Source organism: Rhinoraja longicauda, chromosome 35 (assembly GCF_053455715.1).
Source record: "Rhinoraja longicauda isolate Sanriku21f chromosome 35, sRhiLon1.1, whole genome shotgun sequence".
NCBI classification, from domain to species: Eukaryota; Metazoa; Chordata; class Chondrichthyes; order Rajiformes; family Arhynchobatidae; genus Rhinoraja; species Rhinoraja longicauda.
Window position 1 is genome coordinate 15,643,187 of NC_135987.1, and position 22,044 is coordinate 15,665,230.

A 22,044-nucleotide genomic window follows, 5' to 3' on the forward strand; every position below is an offset into this window, starting at 1 on the left:
AATAATCAATAAAAATGCAATAACACTTACAATCATACACTAACACCAAACAAAAGAAACATCACAGTGATGTGATAAGCTTCAAATTTCCTTCGAAATTCTGAGAAACAATCTTCTCAAATACCAGGAAGCAGTAAAGTCTGCAAGAGCACAATAGTTTTCCGACCTTATCTCCAAAAACTCTCATAACTCCAAGGTCCTATTTAGCACTATTACCTCTGTCATATGTCCCGCCCCCAGTACCAGCTTAGTTGGGTCCCCTGCTAAGTGCGAAGAATTCTCTACATTTTTCACTAGCAAAGTTGAGAACATTAGAATGAATATTTCCCCTCCCACCCGTGACCTAGCTGTCTCACTGGTCTGTTCATCTAAATTGGACTGTTTCCAACCCGTCACTCTATCCTCCCTTGCAAAGCTTGTCTCCGCTATGAAACCTGCAACCTGCCCCCTTGACACTGCCCACACTTCCCTTCTGAAAGATGTCATTGCAATAGCCGGTCCCAGCATCCTCTCTATCATCAACAGTTCTCTGGCCACTGACACTGTTCCAACCTGTTTCAAGCACGCTGTGGTCCAGCCCCTCCTGACAAAACCTAACCTAGACCCCACCTTGCCTAGCAACTACAGACCCATTTCCAAACTGCCATTCCTGTCAAAGGTCCTTGAAAAGGTAATTCTAAATCAACTACTGCCTTACCTACACCAAAATACAATCCTGGGTAGTTTCCAGTCAGGTTTCAGGGCCCACCACAGCACAGAGTCTGCCTTGTTGAAGGTACACAACGACTTGCTTCTCGCCATCGACACCGGCGACTGTGCAATCTTGCTCCTTCTCGACCTCAGCGCAGCGTTCGATACAGTGGACCACACCATCCTTATTGACCGTCTCCGGTACGGGGTTGGCGTTGATGGCACTGCCCTGAGCTGGTTCGTTTCCTACCTCAAAAATAAGAGTTTCTCCAACAACATAGGCAATTATTCCTCTTCCCCAGCTAGCCTCTCCTGCGGGGTTCCACAGGGCTCCATCCTAGGCCCCATTTTCTTCTCTCAAATCATGCTCCCCCTCGACCAAATCATTCAAAGGCACAGCATTTCTTTCCACTGCTACGCGGATGACACACAGCTTTATCTCCCCCTGAAACCCAACAACCGGTCAAATTTAATCAGCCTCATGCACTGCCTTGAGGACATAAAATGTTGGATGGCACAGAACTTCCTTCAACTAAACGAGAGCAAGTCTGAGGTCATCCTATTCGGCCCCCCCCCCCGACTCCATCAAAACGATAATAGGCAGCCTTGGAAGCCTATCCTCCCTAGTCAAACCGCATGTCAAAAACCTTGGTGTGATATTTGACTCTGCATTAAAATTTGACAAGCAAGTCAACGCTGTGGTAAAAGCCAGCTTCTTCCAGCTTCGTACCATAGCTAAAATCAATCCATTCCTCCAATTTGACGACTTTGAAAAAATCATCCACACATTCATTTCCTCCCACCTAGACTACTGCAACTCCCTATACACTGGGATCAGCCAATCATCCCTGTCCTGCCTGCAATTGGTCCAAAACGCCGCAGCGAGACTCCTGACGGCTACCCGTAAAAGTGACCACATCACCCCGATTCTCGCCTCTCTCCACTGGCTCCCAGTACAGTATAGAATCAACTTCAAGCTCCTCCTATTCACATACAAAGCCATAAACGGGCTTTCCCCCCCCCCCCCCCCCCCCCATATCAAAAATCTTCTAACCCACCACTCTATCTCCAGGTCCCTCAGGTCGGCCGACTTGGGGCTACTGACTATCCCGCGGTCTAGGCTTAAGCTCAGGGGTGATCGCGCTTTTGCGGTTGCAGCTCCTAGACTGTGGAACAGCATCCCTCTCCCCATCAGAACTGCCCCCTCCATCGACTCCTTTAAGTCCATGCTCAAAACCTATTTCAACTCCCTAGCGTTTGAGGCCCTCTGAGGGGGCGCTGTGAACTGTTTATGTATGTGCTGTTATGTTTGTGTGCCATTGTATGTTCGTTCTTAGTACCTGAACTGATGTACAGCACTTTGGTCAACGTGGGTTGTTTTTAAATGTGCAAACAAATAAAATTAACTTGACTTGACTTGACTTGGATCTGTCTTCACTAAGGAAGATACAAACAATCTCCCAGATGTTCTAGTGGCCAGAGATCCTAGGGTGACGGAGGAACTGAAAGAAATTCACATTAGGCAGGAAATGGTGTTGGGTAGACTGATGGGACTGAAGGCTGATAAATCCCCAGGGCCTGATGGTCTGCATCCCAGGGTACTTAAGGAGGTGGCTCTAGAAATCGTGGATGCATTGGTGCATTTTCCAATGTTCTATAGATTCAGGATCAGTTCTTGTGGATTGGAGGGTAGCTAATGTTATCCCACTTTTTAAGAAAGGAGGGGGAGAGAAAACAGGAAATTATAGACCAGTTAGTCTGACATCGGTGGTGGGGAAGATGCTGGAGTCAATTATAAAACACGAAATTTCAGAGCATTTGGATAGCAGTAACAGGATCTTTCCGAGTCAGCATAGATTTACGAAGGGGAAATCATGCTTGACTAATCTTCTGGAATTTTTTGAGGATGGAACTAGGAAAATGTACAGGGGAGAGCCAGTGGATGTCATGTACCTTGACTTTCAGAAAGCCTTCGACAACGTCCCACATAGGAGATTAGTGGGCAAAATTAGAGCACATGGTATTGGGGGTAGGGTACTGACATGGACAGAAAATTGGTTGGCAGACATAAAGCAAAGAGTGGGGATAAATGGGTCCCTTTCTGAATGGCAGGCAGTGACTAGTGGGGTACGGCAAGGCTCGTTGCTGGGACCGCAGCTATTTACAATGTACATTAATGACTTGTTTGAAGGGATTAAAAGTAACATTAGCAAATTTGGAGATGATACAAAGCTGGGTGGTAGTGTGAACTGTGAGGAAGCTGCTATGAGGTTGCAGGGTGACTTGGACAGGTTGTGTGAGTGGGCGGATGCATGGCAGATGCAGTTTAATGTGGATAAGTGTGAGGTTATCCATTTTGGTGGTAAGAATAGGAAGGCAGATTATTATCTAAATGGTGTCAAGTTAGGAAAAGGGGACGTACAACGAGATCTGGGTGTCCTAGTGCATCAGTCACTGAAAGGAAGCATGCAGGTACAGCAGGCAGTGAAGAAAGCCAATGGAATGTTGGCCTTCATAACAAGAGGAGTTAAGTATAGGAGCAAAGACGTCCTTTTGCAGTTGTACAGGGCCCGAGTGAGACCGCACCTGGAGTACTGTGTGCAGTTTTGGTCCCCAAATTTGAGAAATGATATTCTTGCTATTGAGGGCGTGCAGCTTAGGTTTACTGGGTTAATTCCCGGAATGGCGGGAGTGTCGTATGTTGAAAGACTGGAACGACTATGCTTGTATACACTGGAATTTAGAAGGATGAGAGGGGATCTTATTGAAACATACAAGATTATTAAGGGGTTGGACACGTTAGAGGCAGGAAACATGTTCCCAATGTTGGGGGAGTCCAGAACCAGGGGCCACAGTTTAAGAATAAGGGGTAGGCCATTTAGAACGGAGATGAGGAAAAACTTTTTCAGTCAGAGAGTTGTAAATTTGTGGAATTCTCTGCCTCAGAAGGCAGTGGAGGCGAATTCTCTGAATGCATTCAAGAGAGAGCTAGATAGAGCTCTTAAGGATAGCGAAGACAGGGGGTATGGGGAGAAGGCAAGAACGGGGTACTGATTGGGAATGGTCAGCCATGATCACATTGAATGGTGGTGCTGGCTCAAAGGGTCGAATGGCCTACTCCTGCACCTATTGTCTTTTGTCTATATCTCTCTGTAACTATCACCATCAAGCTACCTTGACTTTAAAGTCAAGCTCCCCTGCGGGAGGGTTATATGATATTTATGCTGAGGAGAGTAGGACCCATGTTTCTGGTGAATGACCAACTAACGGAAGCATGCATACATGTCTACTTGCATGCAGTGTTTGCGGTAGGTAAAGTGAATTAGACAATCACCACATCCTCTTGAAAGCAGTGAGCCTATTTTGCGGGCTTCACATAACCACTTGATAGGGCTGCACGGTAGCGCAGCGGTAGAGTTGCTGCTTTACAGCGAATGCAGCGCCGGAGACTCAGGTTCGATCCTGACTACGGGTGCTGTACTGTAAGGAGTTTGTACGTTCTCCCCATGACCTGCGTGGGTTTTCTCCGAGATCTTCGGTTTCCTCCCACACTCCAAAGACGTACAGGTATGTAGGTAAATTGGCTGGGTAAATGTAAAAATTGTCCCTAGTGTGTAGGATAGTGTTAATAGTGTTAGTGTGCGGGGATCGCTGGGCGGCGCGGACTTGGTGGGCCGAAAAGGCCTGTTTCCGCGCTGTATATATATGATATGACGATATATGTGCTGGCTTCCAGTGTCTTTGATTATTTCACATCACACTCACATGCTCACTCCCTTGTGCTTCTGTTCTCCTTCCTACCTCAATCTTCACCTAAGAGTATATTTCCCCACTTGAATGGTGGAGACTCCATTTTAGTCTCGTTTGTGCTCTGATGAATTGTTTATTCATCTTGAGGGTCTGGTTATTACTAAGAAGGCCAGTATTTATTGTCCACCCCCGGCTGACCTTAAGAAGATGGAGCTGAGTTCACCTCGTGAATCACTCCAGTTCTTCGGGTGAAGGATCGTTGGATAAGAAGTTTCAAGATTTGGACGCTGTGGAGGGGAAGGGTGAGCAATATATTTCCAAGTCTGGATGATGCATGACTCGTAGTGTAGTTTCCTAGACTAAGAAGCTTGATAGAATCGCACAGGATATACCTGAAAGAATGTTGGGGTACTTCGGGCATCTGATACGGAAACCAGTTAGACTATCCACATTCACTCTTTAAATAGAACCATTCACAGCAAAAGGAGGTGGCAGGATTTGTAGGCGGGGATGATTGTTGAGCCAGTTTCTTAGTGGTTTGATGTTTTCAGAGGGTTTCCTGATGGAAGGAATTTTCCATCCAGCTTCACTGGGAGCGGTTCAGATTCTGTTTACTTGTCAAATCAGACCATTTTTACACCATGAGTCACAGGGGTTCCCTGGTGATCGCAAATCTTTGCACTGGCAACAGTGCTTGCATTTGACTGGGGTATCCTAGCAACGTTCTGAAGTTTTGCGCTGTGGGTTTGTGTGGTTGGAGATAGTTCTCAACTATTTACTTTGCTGTTGCGCCCTACTGCTATCAGCCCCATGTGTTTCAAATGAAGGGAGACACAAAATGCTGGAGTAACTCAGTGGGACAGATAGCATCTTTGGAGAGAATGGGTGACATTTCCAGTCAAGACACTTCTTCAGACCATTCCTTCTCGCTGAGTTACTCCAGCATTTTGTGTCTACCTTCGATTTAAACCAGCATCTGCAGTTCTTTCCTACATGTTTCAAATGAGGGCTGTTATTCATCACCTTTTATTATTTTTTTGAGATTTTCATTGAAGGCAGACAACGCTATATTTGGAAGATTATATTCATTCTTTGGTTCTTTTTCTCAGGGAAAAAAAACTGTTTTGCTTTCTAACATGAGAAGGGGATCATTGATCAGATGATGCAAAGAAATCTGGACTGACAACCAGTTAAAAAAAAAACAGTCTCTGCATTTAAAAAAAAAACCCTACATAAACCTTTATACATCCTCTATCCCACCCTCAAAATGAGAGGGGCAACAAAAAGTTTGGGTAATAAAATTGGAAAATTCTTCTCTCATCTATCCAGAGAATTGAGAGTTTAAGGTAGCAATGTGGTTGACTATTAAATATCTTCACAATAGGTCATTACCATAGAGTCAAAGAGTCTTACAGCGTGGAAAGATGCTTTACAGCGAATGCAGCGCCGGAGACTCAGGTTCGATCCTGACTACGGGTGCTGCACTGTAAGGAGTTTGTACGTTCTCCCCGTGACCTGCGTGGGTTTTCTCCGAGATCTTCGGTTTCCTCCCACACTCCAAAGACGTACAGGTATGTAGGTTAATTGGCTGGGTAAATGTAAAAATTGTCCCTAGTGGGTGTAGGATAGTGTTAATGTGCGGGGATCGCTGGGCGGCACGGACTTGGTGGGCCGAAAAGGCCTGTTTCCGGCTGTATATATATGATATGATATGATATGATATGATATGATATGATATGAAACAGGCCCCTCGACACTGTGGATCATCTTCATCAGTGAATGGACACCATCACAGTGAATGACCTTATGGCCCAGCATATCCCTCACCACCATTGCTGTTAAGCTGTGTTGTTAACCCAGGTTGAAAGAGGAATGCGGAATGGTGCGTCAGGAACAGCACCAGATGCATCTAAAATCGAGGTGCGATGAAGCGGCAACACAGGACTACATCCTTATTTGAAGAAGGGTCGCAACCCAAAACATTGCCTATCTAATCTCTTCCAAGACGCTGCCTGACATGCTGAGTTACTCCAGCGCTCTCTGTTCTGCTCACGATTCCAGCATCTGCAGTTCCTTGTGTCTCCTTATTTTTTATTTCCGGAGCTAAGTTTTAATTAGTTAACTACACTATCCTTCTGTTTAAAGAAAGGCGGAGCACATTGTCAATGAGAGGTAACGGTGTTTGGCAGATGAGAGATGTGATCCATACTAGGCCATACTTGCTGGGCTGAATGGTCTTGCCTCCTTCAATGCTTCTGATCTACTGTCATGGCTGATGGCAGGAGGAATGCTTCCAAATGCATTAACTTTCTGCAGATTAATGTACCTGGCCATATGTATAAGAAAATAACTGCAGATGCTGGTACAAATCGATTTATTCACAAAATGCTGGAGTAACTCAGCAGGTCAGGCAGCATCTCGGGAGAGAAGGAATGGGTGACGTTTCGGGTCGAGACCCTTCTTCAGACTGATGTCGGGGGTGGGACAAAGGAAGGATATAGGTGGAGACAGGAAGATAGAGGGAGATCTGGGAAGGAGGAGGGGAAGGGAGGGACAGAGGAGCTATCTGAAGTTGGAGAAGTCGACGTTCATACCACCGGGCCGCAAACTGCCCAGGCGAAATATGAGGTGCTGCTCCTCCAACTTCCGGCGGGCCTCACCATGGCACTGGAGGAGGCCCATGACAGAGAGGTCAGACTGGGAATGGGAGGGGGAGTTAAAGTGCTGGGCCACCGGGAGATCAGTTGCGTTAATGCGGACCGAGCGCAGGTGTTCAGCGAAGCGATCGCCGAGCCTGCGCTTGGTTTCGCCGATATAGATAAGTTGACATCTAGAGCAGCGGATGCAATAGATGAGGTTGGAGGAGGTGCAGGTGAACCTCTGTCTCACCTGGAAAGAATGTTTGGGCCCTTTGATGGAGTTGAGGGGGGAGGTAAAGGGACAGGTGTACCTGGCCAGCTGGGTGGAATTATTGAAGCAACTCAAGTAAGGCGGCTTTTGTTGGGGAAAGAATAAAGACTGAGCTGAGTTGATAAATGGCCTCATTTGCAGGTAGCAACAAGAAAGAGGCAGTGCTTTCATAGCTTTGAATGACTCATAGTACTTAACCACTAATTAATAACTTTGGAAGCATTGTATCTTTCACATCAACAAAATGGTGAACCGAATGATCCAACGAATAGAAAGATTGGTTACTGTGCAGATTAAGGGATGAATGCAGGCGTGGAATCACTGGGTCGTGGAGTTCTCCCAGTCAGAAGATTCTCTGGAGATTTTTAGTGTCTAGCCAAGCAATATAAATTGTTTTAACAATTCTCGAAAGGTGCCTCCTCTGACATTTACCGTACTTCCTCAGATATCTGCTGAAGTGCTCATGTCAGTCCTACCCCTGAGATCCCTTTGGAAATTTGTTGCAGATTTGAAGTTTGCCAATTTGAAGTGGGAATGAAGGACATTATATTTGCCTTTGCTGAAGACCTGGTGAATGACCTACAGAGTGTGCGTTATGCCTCTCAAAGGATTGCATCGTTTCATTTATCCATTCCCCTGATCACCATGAAATTAATTAGCACAATGTTTGGGATACGGAGGCTTGATCCTCCGATATTAACAAGAGCTGTATATTGTTTTGGATCGTGTTTGACCTTGGGGGTCAGTGTGGTCTTGAGCAAGGTGGACCCTGGCAGATTGAATAATTGAATTGAATTGAATATTTTTTTTATTGGCCAAGTATGTATACATACAAGGAATTTGCCTTTGCTCGCAAGTAACAACACAACATCGTGATAATGGACTGGGAAGTTACAACAGCAGTGAGAAAATCCCTGGCCAGTAGGGTTCTGAATGTCTGAGATTCTCACTACCAGAGAGCTCTTGTTACTAAAAGTTTGGAAAATAACATGTGGGGGGTGAAAATAATAGGGGGGTGGGGGGGCAACTGGCAGAAAAGTGGAATTGAGCTAAAAAAATGAACTATGACATTGGTTTGGTTTAGTTCAGTTTTGAGATACAGCGCGGAAATTATATATCTCTAAACATTCAGCCCACCGAGTCCGCGCTGGCAAGCGATCTCTGCACGCTAACACCATCCTACATACACTAGGGACAATTTACAATTTTACCAAGGCAAAAAAACCTACAAACCTGTATGTCTTTGGAGTGTGGGAGATCCCGGAGAAAACCCACGCAGGTCACGTGAAGACCGTACAAACTCCGCAAAGACAGCACCCGTAGTCAGGATTGAACCCGGGTCTCCGGCGCTGTAAGGCAACGATTCTACCGCTGCGCCACTGTGCCTGTTGGGAGAACAGGATTTTTATTTTCAACGTGGTGTAATTAAACAAAAATTTAAACTGAGCCGACTGGGATGAATGCATCTCTTGCAAGCTTTCTACCTATCAATAGGTTGATGTGATGGGTCACTGCATTGTATTGATAAATAATGTGGGCCTTTACGACATTAGTGCCAGCCCACTGCTGGGATGTCTCTTGTTGATTGGTGGAGTGCAATGCTTGCTTTGGTAGATGCAAGCAATGGCATTATCATATCATATCATATATATACAGCCGGAAACAGGCCTTTTCGGCCCTCCAAGTCCGTGCCGCCCAGTGATCCCCGTACATTAACACTATCCTACACCCACTAGGGACAATTTTTACATTTTACATTTACCCAGCCAATTAACCTACATACCTGTACGTCTTTGGAGTGTGGGAGGAAACCGAAGATCTCGGAGAAAACCCACGCAGGTCACGGGGAGAACGTACAAACTCCTTACAGTGCAGCACCCGTAGTCAGGATCGAACCTGAATCTCCGGCGCTGCATTCGCTGTAAAGCAGCAACTCTACCGCTGCGCTACCGTGCCGCATTGTACCATTGCACCTAGCAGCTGCATTGTACCAAATGTCAGCTTTAGTGCTTGGTACATCAACTGGGTGTTGCGATCTGATCAAATGCATTTTCTGTTGTTTTTGAAACAATAGTCACAAATGGGGAGCAAATTGAACTTGTCATTTGGAACTTCAAGCTTTCCACCAATAGATTAGACTCTTGGTGAACTATGATCCGAGATTAAACATGTTCCCAATGTTGGGGGAGTCCAGAACCAGGGGCCACAGTTTAAGAATAAGGGGTAGGCCATTTAGAACAGAGATGAGGAAAAACTTTTTCAGTCAGAGAGTTGTGAATCTGTGGGATTCTCTGCCTCAGAGGGCAGCGGAGGCCAATTCTCTGAATACATTCAAGAGAGAGCTAGATAGAGCTCTTAAGGATAGTGGAGTCAGGGGGTATGGGGAGAAGGCAGGAACGGGGTACTGATTGAGAATGATCAGCCATGATCATATTGAATGGCGGTGCTGGCTTGAAGGGCCGAATGGCCTACTCCTGCACCTATTGTCTATTGTCTATTGACTTCCTAAAATGCAGTAAGCCGCATTGTGAATTCACTGTGTCAGACTGATGTACATGAGATCCCAATACTACAGAACTTTGATTTTAGAAGATTCATGTCCTCGTTCTCTTCTGAGAAACGAGATAAATGAGAGAGATTTCCTGCACTGTTGCCTCTTTACATGTTCCTTTCAGAACATCTCAATGTGCTTGACTGCCAGTGAAGCAAAAATCGAAAAAGAGCTGCAAATAGTAGAAATCTGAAATGAACAAGAGAAATTGCTGGAAAAATCCAGCAGGTCAGGCAGTATCCATAGAAAGAGAAATGTTTAGCATTTCAGATTGGGAACCTTTCATATGAATTGTTATTTCAAAAGAAATTAATGGGGCAATTTATGAGCACTGCTATGTTGCGAGTCAAATGGAGCTTTATCCCACCACCATCTATCTTCCAACATTCTTCCCCCATCCACCATCAGTCTAAAGAAGTGTCCTGACCTGAAACATTGCTTATCCGTGTTCTCCAGGGATGGTGCCTGACCCGCTGAGATACTCCAACACTGTGTTATTCTTTGGGGGACATGGAGGATATAATTTACTCACTTTTCCTCCACAGGTTGCTCTCAAATTCCTTGAAGGACTGTGGAGAGAAGATGTTTCCACTAGTGGGAGAGTCTAGGACCAGAGGTCATAGCCACAGAATAAAAGGACGTACCTATAGGAATGAGATAAGGAGGAATATCTTTCGTCAGAGGGTGGTGAATCTGTGGAATTCATTGCCACGGAAGGCTGTAGAGGCCAAGTCAATGGATATTTTTAAGAGAGAATCTAAAACAGATTCTTGATTAGTACGGATGTCGGGGGTTATGGGGAGAACGCGGTAGAATTGGGTTGAGACGGAGAGATAGATCACCCATGATTGGTGGAGTACAGATGATGGGGGCAGAATGGCTTAATTCTGCTCCTATCACTTGTGAATGTATGAAACCAACCAAAATGGGAGCATTCAACATGTTTGCTCTTTGGTGGATGGGAGGCAGAACATGTTCAAGCATTAGCAGGAATGCGTTCAACTCTGGGAGACCATTTTGCAGGAAATGTGGCAGCTCCATGGATTGGAATTGGCTCCACCATTGAAAAGCAAAGCCCATGGCAAATGGAGATTGTTGCCACGTGTTGGCATTCATCCAATTTTCAGACTGAGTGCCTTGTGAAAAGCAGTCAAAAGAATCTCCATTATTTTTCTGTCTTTATACTATAATTTTTGTTAAATACGCTATCCACGTGTTCTGTTTATGTTGATTTAAGATTCATTGGTGTGATGTGGGTGTTGTTAGTTGGGCCAGTAATTGATTTAAAATCCCTGTATGCCCTTGCGTAGTTGAGCTATCTTGCTAATCTGCTGCTATTTCTGTGCAGAAGTTATTGCCACGGCATTTAGAAAGAGAGTTCCAGGATTTTGAAGTAGTGCTGATAAGGGAAAGGTGATTTATTTTCAAATCCAGGTGGTGTGAGACTTAGTTTAGTTTAGAGATACAGTGCAGAAACAGACCCTTTGGCCCACTGTCCGTGGCGACCAGCAGTCTCCGCACTCTTAACACTATCCTACATTCACTAGGGATAATTTACCAAGTTTACAGAAGCCAATTAACCTAAAAAACCTGTACGCCTTTGGAATGTGGGAGGAAACCGGAGCACCCGGAGAAAACCCGCAGAGAGAACGTACAAACTCCCATAGTCAGAGGCAGCAACTCTACTGCTGCGCCACCATGCTGCCGCTGTTTGGCAGTGAGAGCATTCTGATTCGTATCCTTGCCCACCTAGACGGCAGAGGTAGCAGTGTTGGGAGTTGTCAAAGTACATGCCCAAAATGTCTTTCAAGCTCTGGAGACGATGCAGAAATCGAGCACAGCTTGTCATAAGATTTCTTGGATATAGATTTGGGATAAACTGGGGGCATTTGGGCCTTTGAGGAGACAGGTAGGAGTGGATGTTGTGTATTGAAAGTAATTAGGAAGACAATATTGGGAAGGATATTGCAAAATACATTAATATGTAGAGTGATTAGCCAACTGACCTCACTCCTCCTCCACCACATTTCTTGTGTCATTGCTTAATGATGATGGACTCCGGTGATGTATTTATAGCAGTAATTGGGAACAGCTCGTGGACTTTAAAAGATGATTCAGTTGCTGCTTGCAAACAAATAAGTGCCAGCCGCTTTCTGATTTTTATGGATTCTGCTTTGGGGCCCCTTTTCATTACTGTCCGGGTGAGGTCCATGCCTGATTCCCACCTGACCGCAACGCAACCTGGCATGTTTATCGTCCGCCGTGTGCAACTTTGTTATTTGGATTTGACCTCCAGTTTAAAATTTCTCTGCAGCTGTTTGCCAGCTGTGTATGCATGTTCATAAGTGATAGGAGCAGAATTGGGCCATTTGGCCCATCGAGTCTACTCCGCCATTCAATCATGGCTGATCTATCATGCCCTCTTAAACCCATTCTCCTGACTTTGTCCCATAACCCCTAACACCGGCGCAAATCAAGAATTTATCTCTATCTTAAAAATATCCATTAACTTGGCCTCCACAGCCATCTGGTAATGAATTCCACAGATTCATCACCCTCTGACTGAACAAATTCCTCCTCATCTCCTTCCTAAAGGAATGTACTTTAATTCTGAGGTTATGACCACTGGTCATAGGCTCTCCCACTGGTGGAAACATCTTCTCCACATCTACTCTGTCCATTGCATCTTCTGGCAACGCTGGTAACTAATTTCGTTGGTAACTAGCTAATGACTATGGGAATATAGGAATGTCGTGCAATTATGTTACATGCTGTAGAAATGCATGTTGTGTTTCTGCTTGATGAAGTCAGTAAAAGTGAATTAATTCACTTGAAATTAATCAAAAACGTTTGGTCCCTCTAGTAGGTATTCTTGAATGTGAAATTATTCATACTCCAAATCTTTTATAGATTAAAAAATTAAGTAGTCTGCCATCACATTGGAGTTCATCACCAGGGTAAAGTTCTATAATTTTACATATCTCAGCACTGAAGGAGTTTTTGAATCATATTCCAATTAATGCACTTTGAATTGCAGTATTTTGCAGAGGAGTCCTGCCCTTCAAGATCAAGATTTAGATTGGCAAAATTAACCTTGTGCGGGTGTTAGAAAATCGCTTGAGATTTTCATATTTATTAAATGATCTCAGCAATTATTCCTCAAACTGATTTAATGGCCAGTCATTTTCTTGGTTTATGGAGCTTGCTGTGCACTAATTGGCTGCCCATGTTCTGCATTGGAACATGAGAAATGGTAGCAAGAGTGGACAGTTCAGTCCCTCGTGCCTGCTCTGCACTTCAGTAAGATCCTGGCTGATCTGCTCTTTTGCATCACCAGCAATCCTTCCCTGCCTTCAATCTCAAGTCTATTGCTCTTAATCTTGATGATACTGAAGAAACTAGCCTCCACAGCTCTCTTGGGGAGGTAATCTCTGCACGATAGACTTGCCCCGGTAAAACCCTTGTTGTGCTCCAGCATTTTGTGTCTCTCTTCCCAGCTGTAATCAGGCAACTGAACCATCTTCTCAGAAACTAGAGAGTGGGCTTGACCTCCCATCTACCCCATTGGAGACCTTCAAACTATCTTTAATTAGATTCTGCTGGATTTTACCTTGCACTAAACGTTGTACCTTTTATCCTGTACCTCTACACTCTGAACGGGTTGCCATGGTCCCCATCAGCTTCCATCTCATATGAAGAAAGACTGGATAGACTCGGCTTGTACTCGCTGGAATTTTAAAAGATTGAGGGGGGATCTTATAGAAACTTACAAAATTCTTAAGGGGTTGGACAGGCTAGATGCAGGAAGATTGTTCCCGATGTTGGGGAAGTCCAGAACAAGGGGTCACAGTTTAAGGATAAGGGGGGAAGTCTTTTAGGACCGAGATGAGAAAGTTTTTTTTCACACAGAGAGTGGTGAATCTGTGGAATTCTCTGCCACAGAAGGTAGTTGAGGCCAGTTCATTGGCTATATTTAAGAGGGAGTTAGATGTGGCCCTTGTGGCTAAAGGGATCAGGGGGTATGGAGAGAAGGCAGGTACGGGATACTGAGTTGGATGATCAGCCATGATCATATTGAATGGCGATGCAGGCTCGAAGGGCCGAATGGCCTACTCCTGCACCTATTTTCTATGTTTCTATGTAATGGTGGCAATGTATCCCCTGCTATATCTGTCTAGGAATATTTATTCAACAAAATAACTTTATTTAATCACATCACCACAGCTCAAATCTCGTTCGCGTACTTCAAAGTTTACATTCTGTATATAATGTTTCTGAAATAAAGAAACCATTAGCTTTTCAAGTTGATCATCTTTAATCAGAACTGGTATAATGTTGGAGCTTTAATAATAAAATGTAAGATGCGAGGAAGTGGGGCAGGGTGGTGAGGGGTATGAAAGGAAGGTGTGTAAGCTGGTCAAAAGCAGGAGAGATCAAATGGATAGAGCTCTTAAGGATAGCGGAGTCAGGGGGTATGGGGAGAAGGCAGGAACGGGGTACTGATTGAGAATGATCAGCCATGATCACATTGAAAGGCGGAGCTGGCTCGAAGGGCCGAATGGCCTCCTCCTGCATCTATTGTCTATTGTCTAAATGACGGCCATAACTGGCCACAGCATTAACTTTTCGAAAGAACATTTTCTCCTCGACACCCTCTTCCAATGGCACTTTACTCTTTAACGATCAGATTTATGGGCTACATTTTTAAGGGGTCCAGGTTGAACTACATGGTCTGCTGAAGCCAGGCATGGAGATTTGACAGGGCTGGAGATTTGGATGGCAACGCTCTCTATATGCGTGGGCTACGATCTTTGGTGCACCAAGTCATTCACCTGTGCATTTGGGAGTTCTGCCTTGTGGGTCCAGTGTTGTTGCAGTGACTGTTCCTTTTCTATGGGGGTGTGTTCATTGTACCGAATCTCTGTCACACTAAAACTCCTTTGCTTGATTTGCAGGTGTGCCAGAGGTTTCCAGTGTGGAATAGTCAGCGTGTGTTATACTGCTCCGGTACCCCTCTGCCTGCTGGCGGTGAGTAGCACCAACATCTCTTGTGAATACGGGCCGCAATCTCGTTTCTTGAACGATCCCCTGGGATTGTTCGTGTGACTAGCGCAAGTAGAGGCAAACCTGCCTAACGCCAATTCAGGAAACTGCTCAGACAGATCGACAACACAGAATTACACAACACCATTTCATGTAGGAAGATACAGTATCCCAAGAGCTTAACAGGTAGCATGAACTGAAGCATCACCATGCCTTGGCAGCGTTAGAAGGTAAACTGAGAGTACAGACTTCATTCAAAGATGTACATTAATTTTTAAAAAATCAAATGGTTCACTTACAATTTGTACTAAACACTGATGCAAAGTAATTACCCTCTCTCGCCATTAGTTATACAGCACCTCCAGTGGTGGGAGTGTTTAATTACATGGGCCCCATTAAAAAAAATGCAGCTGCTATAAAGTATAACAAATAACAAACTGCTGGAGGAACTCGGTGGGCCAGGCAGCAACTGTGGAGGGAAAAGGATAAAAGACATATCGAGATAGAGATGCTTCTCCAGACTGATGGAGGGGAGATAGGTGAGGGAAAAGGTTGGGACAAGAGCTTGCAAGTGATGGGTGGATTGAGGTGAGGAGAAGTTGACAGAGCAGATGTCAGTCGGGAGAGAGATAGTGGACATAGAGACCAAGGCTGGAGGTGGGGAAGACTAAAGCATGCAAATGATGGAATCTGATCAGGGAGCAAAACCAGAGGTAGTGCTCCTTGGCTGAAGGGAATGGTGAGGGGTGAAGGTAGGTGGTGCAAGATGAGCAGGTGGAGGAGGGGAAACGAGCTGGATGCTGAGTGTGGGAAGAGTGGAAAGAAAAGTCAAGTCAAGTCAATTTTATTTGTATAGCACATTTAAAAACAACCCACGTTGACCAAAGTGCTGTACATCTGATTAGGATCCAATGGAAAAAAAAATGAAACATACAGTAGCATGCAAACAGTTCACAGCGCCTCCTCAATGAGCCTCAAACGCTAGGGAGTAGAAATAGGTTTTGAGCCTGGACTTAAAGGAGTCGATGGAGGGGGCAGTTCTGATGGGGAGAGGGATGCTGTTCCACAGTCTAGGAGCTGCAACCGCAAAAGCGAGGTCACCCCTGAGCTTAAGCCTAGACCGCGGGATAGTGAGTAGCCCCAAGTCGGCCGACCTGAGGGACCTGGAGTTAGAGAGGGGGGTTAGAAGATTTTTGATGTAGGGGGGGGAGTGTCCATTTAGGGCTTTATACGTGAATAGAAGGAGCTTGAAGTTGATTCTGTACCGTACAGGGAGCCAGTGGAGAGAGGCCAGAATCGGGGTGATGTGGTCCCTTTTACGGGTACCCGTCAGGAGTCTCGCTGCGGCGTTTTGGACCAGTTGCAGGCGGGACAGGGAAGATTGGCTGATCCCAGTGTATAGGGAGTTGCAGTAGTCTAGGCGGGAGGAAATGAAAGCGTGAATGATTTTTTTCTGTGTCGTCGAATTGGAGGAAAGGTTTGATTTTAGCTATGGTTCGAAGTTGGAAGAAGCTGGCTTTTACCACAGCGTTGACTTGCTTATCAAATTTTAATGCAGAGTCAAATATCAAAAAGTGTATTGGGTGGGAGAGAAGAAGAACCATCGAACCATCCTACCAACTATAGAGCAGTCCTGAGCTACTATCTGCCTCATTGGAGACCCTCTGACTATGTTTGATTGGACTTCACTGGACGTTATCTTGCACTAAATGTTATTCACGTTATTCCCTTTCTGATGTATCTGTACAATGGATGGCTCGATTGTGATCATGAGTCGTCTTTCCGCTGGTTAGCACACAACAAAAGCTTTTCATTGTACCTCGCTCGGTACACGTGACAATAAACTAAACTCAAGAGGGGGGGTGTGGGAATTAGTTAAAATTGGAGAATTCAGTGTTCATGCTGTTGGATTGTAGTGTCATGTTAACCCAAGTGACATGTTTGATGCTGTTGTTCTAGTTATTGTGAATAATGCAATAATGTTGACATTGAGACACCTGGAAATAAATGCACAAAGGAAGAAAAAAAATGATGGCTCCTAAAATCTGCATATCTAAATGGCATTAATACTTGAAGACACTCTGAAGTCTTGTTCAGTGTCTTTTGATTTTAGCCAGGAGTGATAATGAGGCACTTGTTCTGAAGAAATCCGGAATAATATTTTCAAATTGCTTTTAAATAAAATGCAAACCATGAAGTGCATTATATTAAAACTGAGAATGCTGGAAACACTCAGACTGTGGAAAGAGAAGGGGTGATATTTTGGGTCCCAGACCTAATGGACCCAAAACATTAACGTTTTTTTTCTTTCCATGGATGCTGCTAGACCTTCTGAGTGGTTCCACAATTTTGTGTTTTTTATTGTGATTTAAAGTCATTTACACATGGCTTATATAATCCCTTACAATATCTCTCACTAGCTAAGTTGAATGGTCTGCCCTCTTGACTTTGGACCATGAGGCAATGAGGAAAGATAGCCGTATGACGCTCTCTCAATCTACATTCTAACCCTGGCAATAAGATCCCACGTGTAGGAAGGAATTGCAGATGCTGGTTTAAATCGAAGATAGACACAAAAAGCTGTAGTAACTCAGTGAGACGGGCAGCATCTCTGGAGAGAAGGAATGGGTGACGTTTCGGGTCGAGACCCTTCTTAATAAGATCCAACTCTCGTCTTTGCCATCATTTAGATCCATCTCTGAGTGTTTTCTGTCCCAATAACGTGGTGATAATCTACAGTCAGCTTGTACACCTCTGGTTCCTGGAGTATTCCCTTTTCCCATTATTCCACCCCCTTCAGCCTTCCCGCCGTCTTCGCTTAAACTGGAATTCCTTCTCCCTTTTTTAAGGTGGTTCTTTAAACCCATTGTCTTTAATTGTTTAATGTTGGTTATCGGCACTCGTACTTTGTATTGGGGGGTTAATTTGTGAATGTTCTCGCGAAAAAGATGCAAATTGCTGGAGTAACCTATCAGGCAACCGAACCATCCTATCACCAACTAGAGAGCAGTCCTGACCTACCATCTACCTCATTGGAAACACTTCAACTATCTGTAATCGGACTTTACTGGACTTTATCTTTCACTAAACGTTATTCCGTTTAATCCTGTATCTGTACACTGTGGACGGATTGATTGTAATCATGTACTGTCTTCTGCTGAATTGATAGCATGCAACAAAAAAAACGTTTCACTGTACCTCAGTACACATAACGATACACTAAACTAATAAATAAGCTAATCTAAACTAACTCTGGGTCAGGCAGCATTTTTGGAGGCTATAGATAGGTGATATTACAGATCGGGACCCTTCTTCAGACTTAAAACGTCACCTATCAATGTTCTCCATAGATCAGACATGTCCAAAGTGCGGCCCGGGGGCCAATCGCGGCCCGAGGTCAGAATTTATACGGCCCGCAGCTTCCGTCTTAAAATGTATTATTTATGGCCCGCCAGCACTGTCTAACAGAATGAAGGTAGTGGGAGGGGAGGGGAGAGGGCGACTACACCTCCCGGCGGTCAGCGCTGCCCGCCCGGGGGGGGGGGGGGAACGGGAGAGCAGCAGCTGAGCTCTCCTCACCCCGCACGCTCATTGGCAGGCGCTCCCGTCAGTCGGGCGGGTGCCGCATCCCCCCCCGAGTGGGAGAGGCGACGGCGACTACACCTCCCGGCGTTCAACGCTGCCCGATCCGCGGATTGTCAGACGCGAGGTCCGGGGAGGGGGGGGGGGCATTAGTTAAAGGGGCCATTGGCCCTTGGGTATTTTCACATTGTCAAATCTGGCCCTCTTTGAAAAAAGTTTGGACACCACTGCCATAGATGCTGCCTGACTTGCTGAGTTAATCCAGCACTTTGTCTTTTTTTTTGTAAACTAGCATCTCTAGTTCCTTGTTTCTGCTCTCTTAATGTTCTAATGAACCATCTTGGAATATTTTTATAATGTTAAATGTGTGATGCAAAGTTAATATTTGTCTGCATGGGGAATCTGTGTTAGGTGTGACAAAGAGCCAAGCAAGCCCTTTTCATTGAAAACTGTGTGGGGGGGGGGAATAAATTATTTGCGTAGTATTTTCTTAGCAATCCTTTCACATCAATTTACCAGGTGTATGTACAGAAGGAACTGAAGATAATTAGTTTCCTGCTTTAGAAGTTGTTGGGGGAACTGAAAAAATATTTATTTTCCTCCTGATTTGTCAGTTTTGTGTTGCCTTCAAAGAGAACTGTGTTTCTATTCATATCTCAGTTTATTTAGTCGCCATCTGTCATATGCCATCAAAGCTACAATATTTACATTGAACTGTACCTGGGTTCTCTTGCAACCTTCCCTTGCCCAGTTGTTGGCTTGTTTCAGTGGCCTGTAACTATAGGAGGCTGCGGCTCAAAGGGATTTGGGATTAGTGTGCAGGTTGTTAAGATCTCACCGACTGGTGCAGGATTTATTCCAAGTGCCTCCCTTCGTATCCAGAGTACTGGAATATCAAGGAAGGACAACCTCAAAAATCCCTGTTCCGTCTCTACCTGGGGTGCCCTGTTCAGCCTTATGTTGAGAAGTTCTGGTGATCGTACCAGGGCATGGAAAATATTGCCCTCGTAGGGAAGGGGATATAGACTTGCCGCATTGATACTGGACTCCAAGGGTTAAGCAATTTAATAAGTTTGGATAGTACTACGTGGAATTTAGAAGGCCATTGATAATCTGATTGCTTTCATGCTATCAAGGGATACGTGATAGATGAGAGAGAAACTGTTTGTATGGATTAGGATGTTTCAGACCAGATGGCATAGCCAAAAGTTTAGAGAGTGAAGTTGGGGACCTTTGTGAGAAGGTGATAGAAATGTGGAAGTCTCGTCCACAATTGATGCACTGACAATTGTTCAATATTATCAGTATTGGTTTATTATTGTTACGTGCACCAAGATACAGTGAAAAACGTTATTTTGCATTCTTGTATGTTTATGTGATAGAGGCAGAATTAGGCCATACGGTCCATCAAGTCTACTCCACCATGGCTGATCTATCTATCCCTCCTAACCCCATTCTCTTGCCTTCTCCCTGTAACCTCTGACACCCGCACTAATCAAGAATCTATCTACTCTGCCTTAAAAATATCCATTGACTTGGCCTCCACAGTGGCAATGAATTCCACAGATTCACCACCCTCTGACTAAAGAAATTCCCTCCCTGAATGGCCTCCATTCCGTGTTGTCTGCAGTCTTGAGGATATTCCCACTTGTTTCTCTTTGCCATGGTAATTTTGGATGAACTGGTGTTTAAGCTGATGGCAGAAATGGGATTTGGAAGGTTTTTTGGAGTTGCTGAAGCTTTGACCTTACATGGGAAGAGTTCCACAAAGAGGAATTATTTTCTTGAGCATTTTAAATGTTTTTGTGGCCAAAAGAGATGATGTAAAAATTTGAAGCTTGTAATCCCATTGATTTGTGTGTTGAACCATAACTCCTATGGTTTTCATGTTCATCTCTCCTCAGGCCTCCAGTGGAAAGAGATGAATTCATTAAATTCATCAGATTTCCCAAATCCCAAACGTTCATGGATAGATTGGTTTTGTTGAGAGATTCGTCAGTCAGGAATAATGGAAGAAAGATAATAATATTGAAATTTTCTTCATAAAATCTAAGCAGGGATTATACTGTGCTAGTAAACACAGAAAATAGGTGCAGGAGTAGGCCAATCGGCCCTTCGAACCAGCACCGTCATTCATAATGATCATGGCTGATCATCCAAAATCAGTACCCCGTTCTTGCTTTCTCCCCATATCCCTTGAACCCTTGAAACTCTGAGGCTCATGAGTGGGGTGTAGATGATAGAGCTGCCTCCTCACAGCACCAGCAACACAGGTCCAACCAGTCCCCGGGAGCTGCCTTTGGAGTCTGCTCTTTCGCGCTGTTTCTGTGTGGCTTTCCCTGGGTTCCACTGCTTCCTCTTGCGTCAAGAACGTGTGGAGTAGAAGGTTAGTTGGCCACTGTAAATAGTACATCCGCGGAAGAACCAGAAGTGAGTTGAAAGGAATGTAAGGAGAATGCAATAGGATTACTGTAAATGAGTGTTTGTTGGTTGGGACAGACACGGTGGGCTGAAGGGACAGTTTTGATAAGACGTGAATCAGTGACTTTGCAACGTTACCTGGATAGGGTTGGTTGTTGGAAAGATACAGTGTGGAAATGGGCCCTTCGGCCCACCAAATCCATGCTGATCATCGATCACCCGTTCACACTAGTTCTGCGTTATCCCACATTCTCATCTACTCCTGATTTACAGCAACTATAAGATTATTAAGGGGTTGGACACGTTAGAGGCAGGAAACATGTTCCCAATGTTGGGGGAGTCCAGAACAAGGGGCCACAGTTTAAGAATAAGGGGTAGGCCAACTGGAACTGAGATGAGGAAAAAACTTTTTCAGTTAGAGAGTTGTAAATCTGTGGAATTCTCTGCCTCAGAAGGCAGTGGAGGCCAATTCTCTGAATGCATTCAAGAGAGAGCTAGATAGAGCTCTTAAGGATAGCGGAGTCAGGGGGTATGGGGAGAAGGCAGGAACGGGGTACTGATTGAGAATGATCAGCCATGATCACATTGAATGGCGGTGCTGGCTCGAAGGGCCGAATGGCCTCCTGCACCTATTGTCTATTGTCTATAACTAACCCATGTCTTTGGGATGTGGGAGAAACCCGGAGGAAACCCACGTGATCATGGGGAGAACGTGCAAACACCACACAGACAGCATCCGAGGTCAGGATCGAACGCTGTCATAAGTGATAGGAGTAGAATTAGGCCATTCAGCCCATCATGCCTACACCATTCAATCATGGCTGATCTATCCCTCCTAACCTCGTTCCCCGGCCTTCTCCCTATATCGTCTGACACCTGCACTAATCAAAAATCTATCTCTGCCTAAAAATATCCACTGACTTGTCCTCCACCGTCTTCTGTGGCAAAGAATTCAACAGATTCACCACCCTCTGACTAAAGAAATTTCTCCTCATCGCCTTCCTAAAGGAACATCCTTTAATTCTAAGGCTATGACCTCTAGTCCAAGACTTTCCCACTAGTGGAAACATCCTCTCCACATCCACTCTATCCAGGCC

At 44.9% G+C, this 22,044-nt stretch overlaps 1 protein-coding gene across 2 annotated transcripts in view; it reads left to right on the forward strand.

The window, feature by feature from the left end:
- mcu (mitochondrial calcium uniporter) overlaps positions 1–22,044 on the forward strand; it is a 132,373-nt gene that overhangs the window by 86,530 nt on the left and 23,799 nt on the right. The window contains exon 2 of one of the 2 annotated variants that reach the window (XM_078428459.1): positions 14,857–14,929. The exons of the other annotated variant lie outside the window; for it this stretch is intronic. Within the exon in view, the coding sequence (XP_078284585.1) occupies positions 14,857–14,929 (73 nt within the window). The remainder of the gene's footprint in view (positions 1–14,856; positions 14,930–22,044) is intronic. 2 annotated transcript variants of the gene reach the window in all.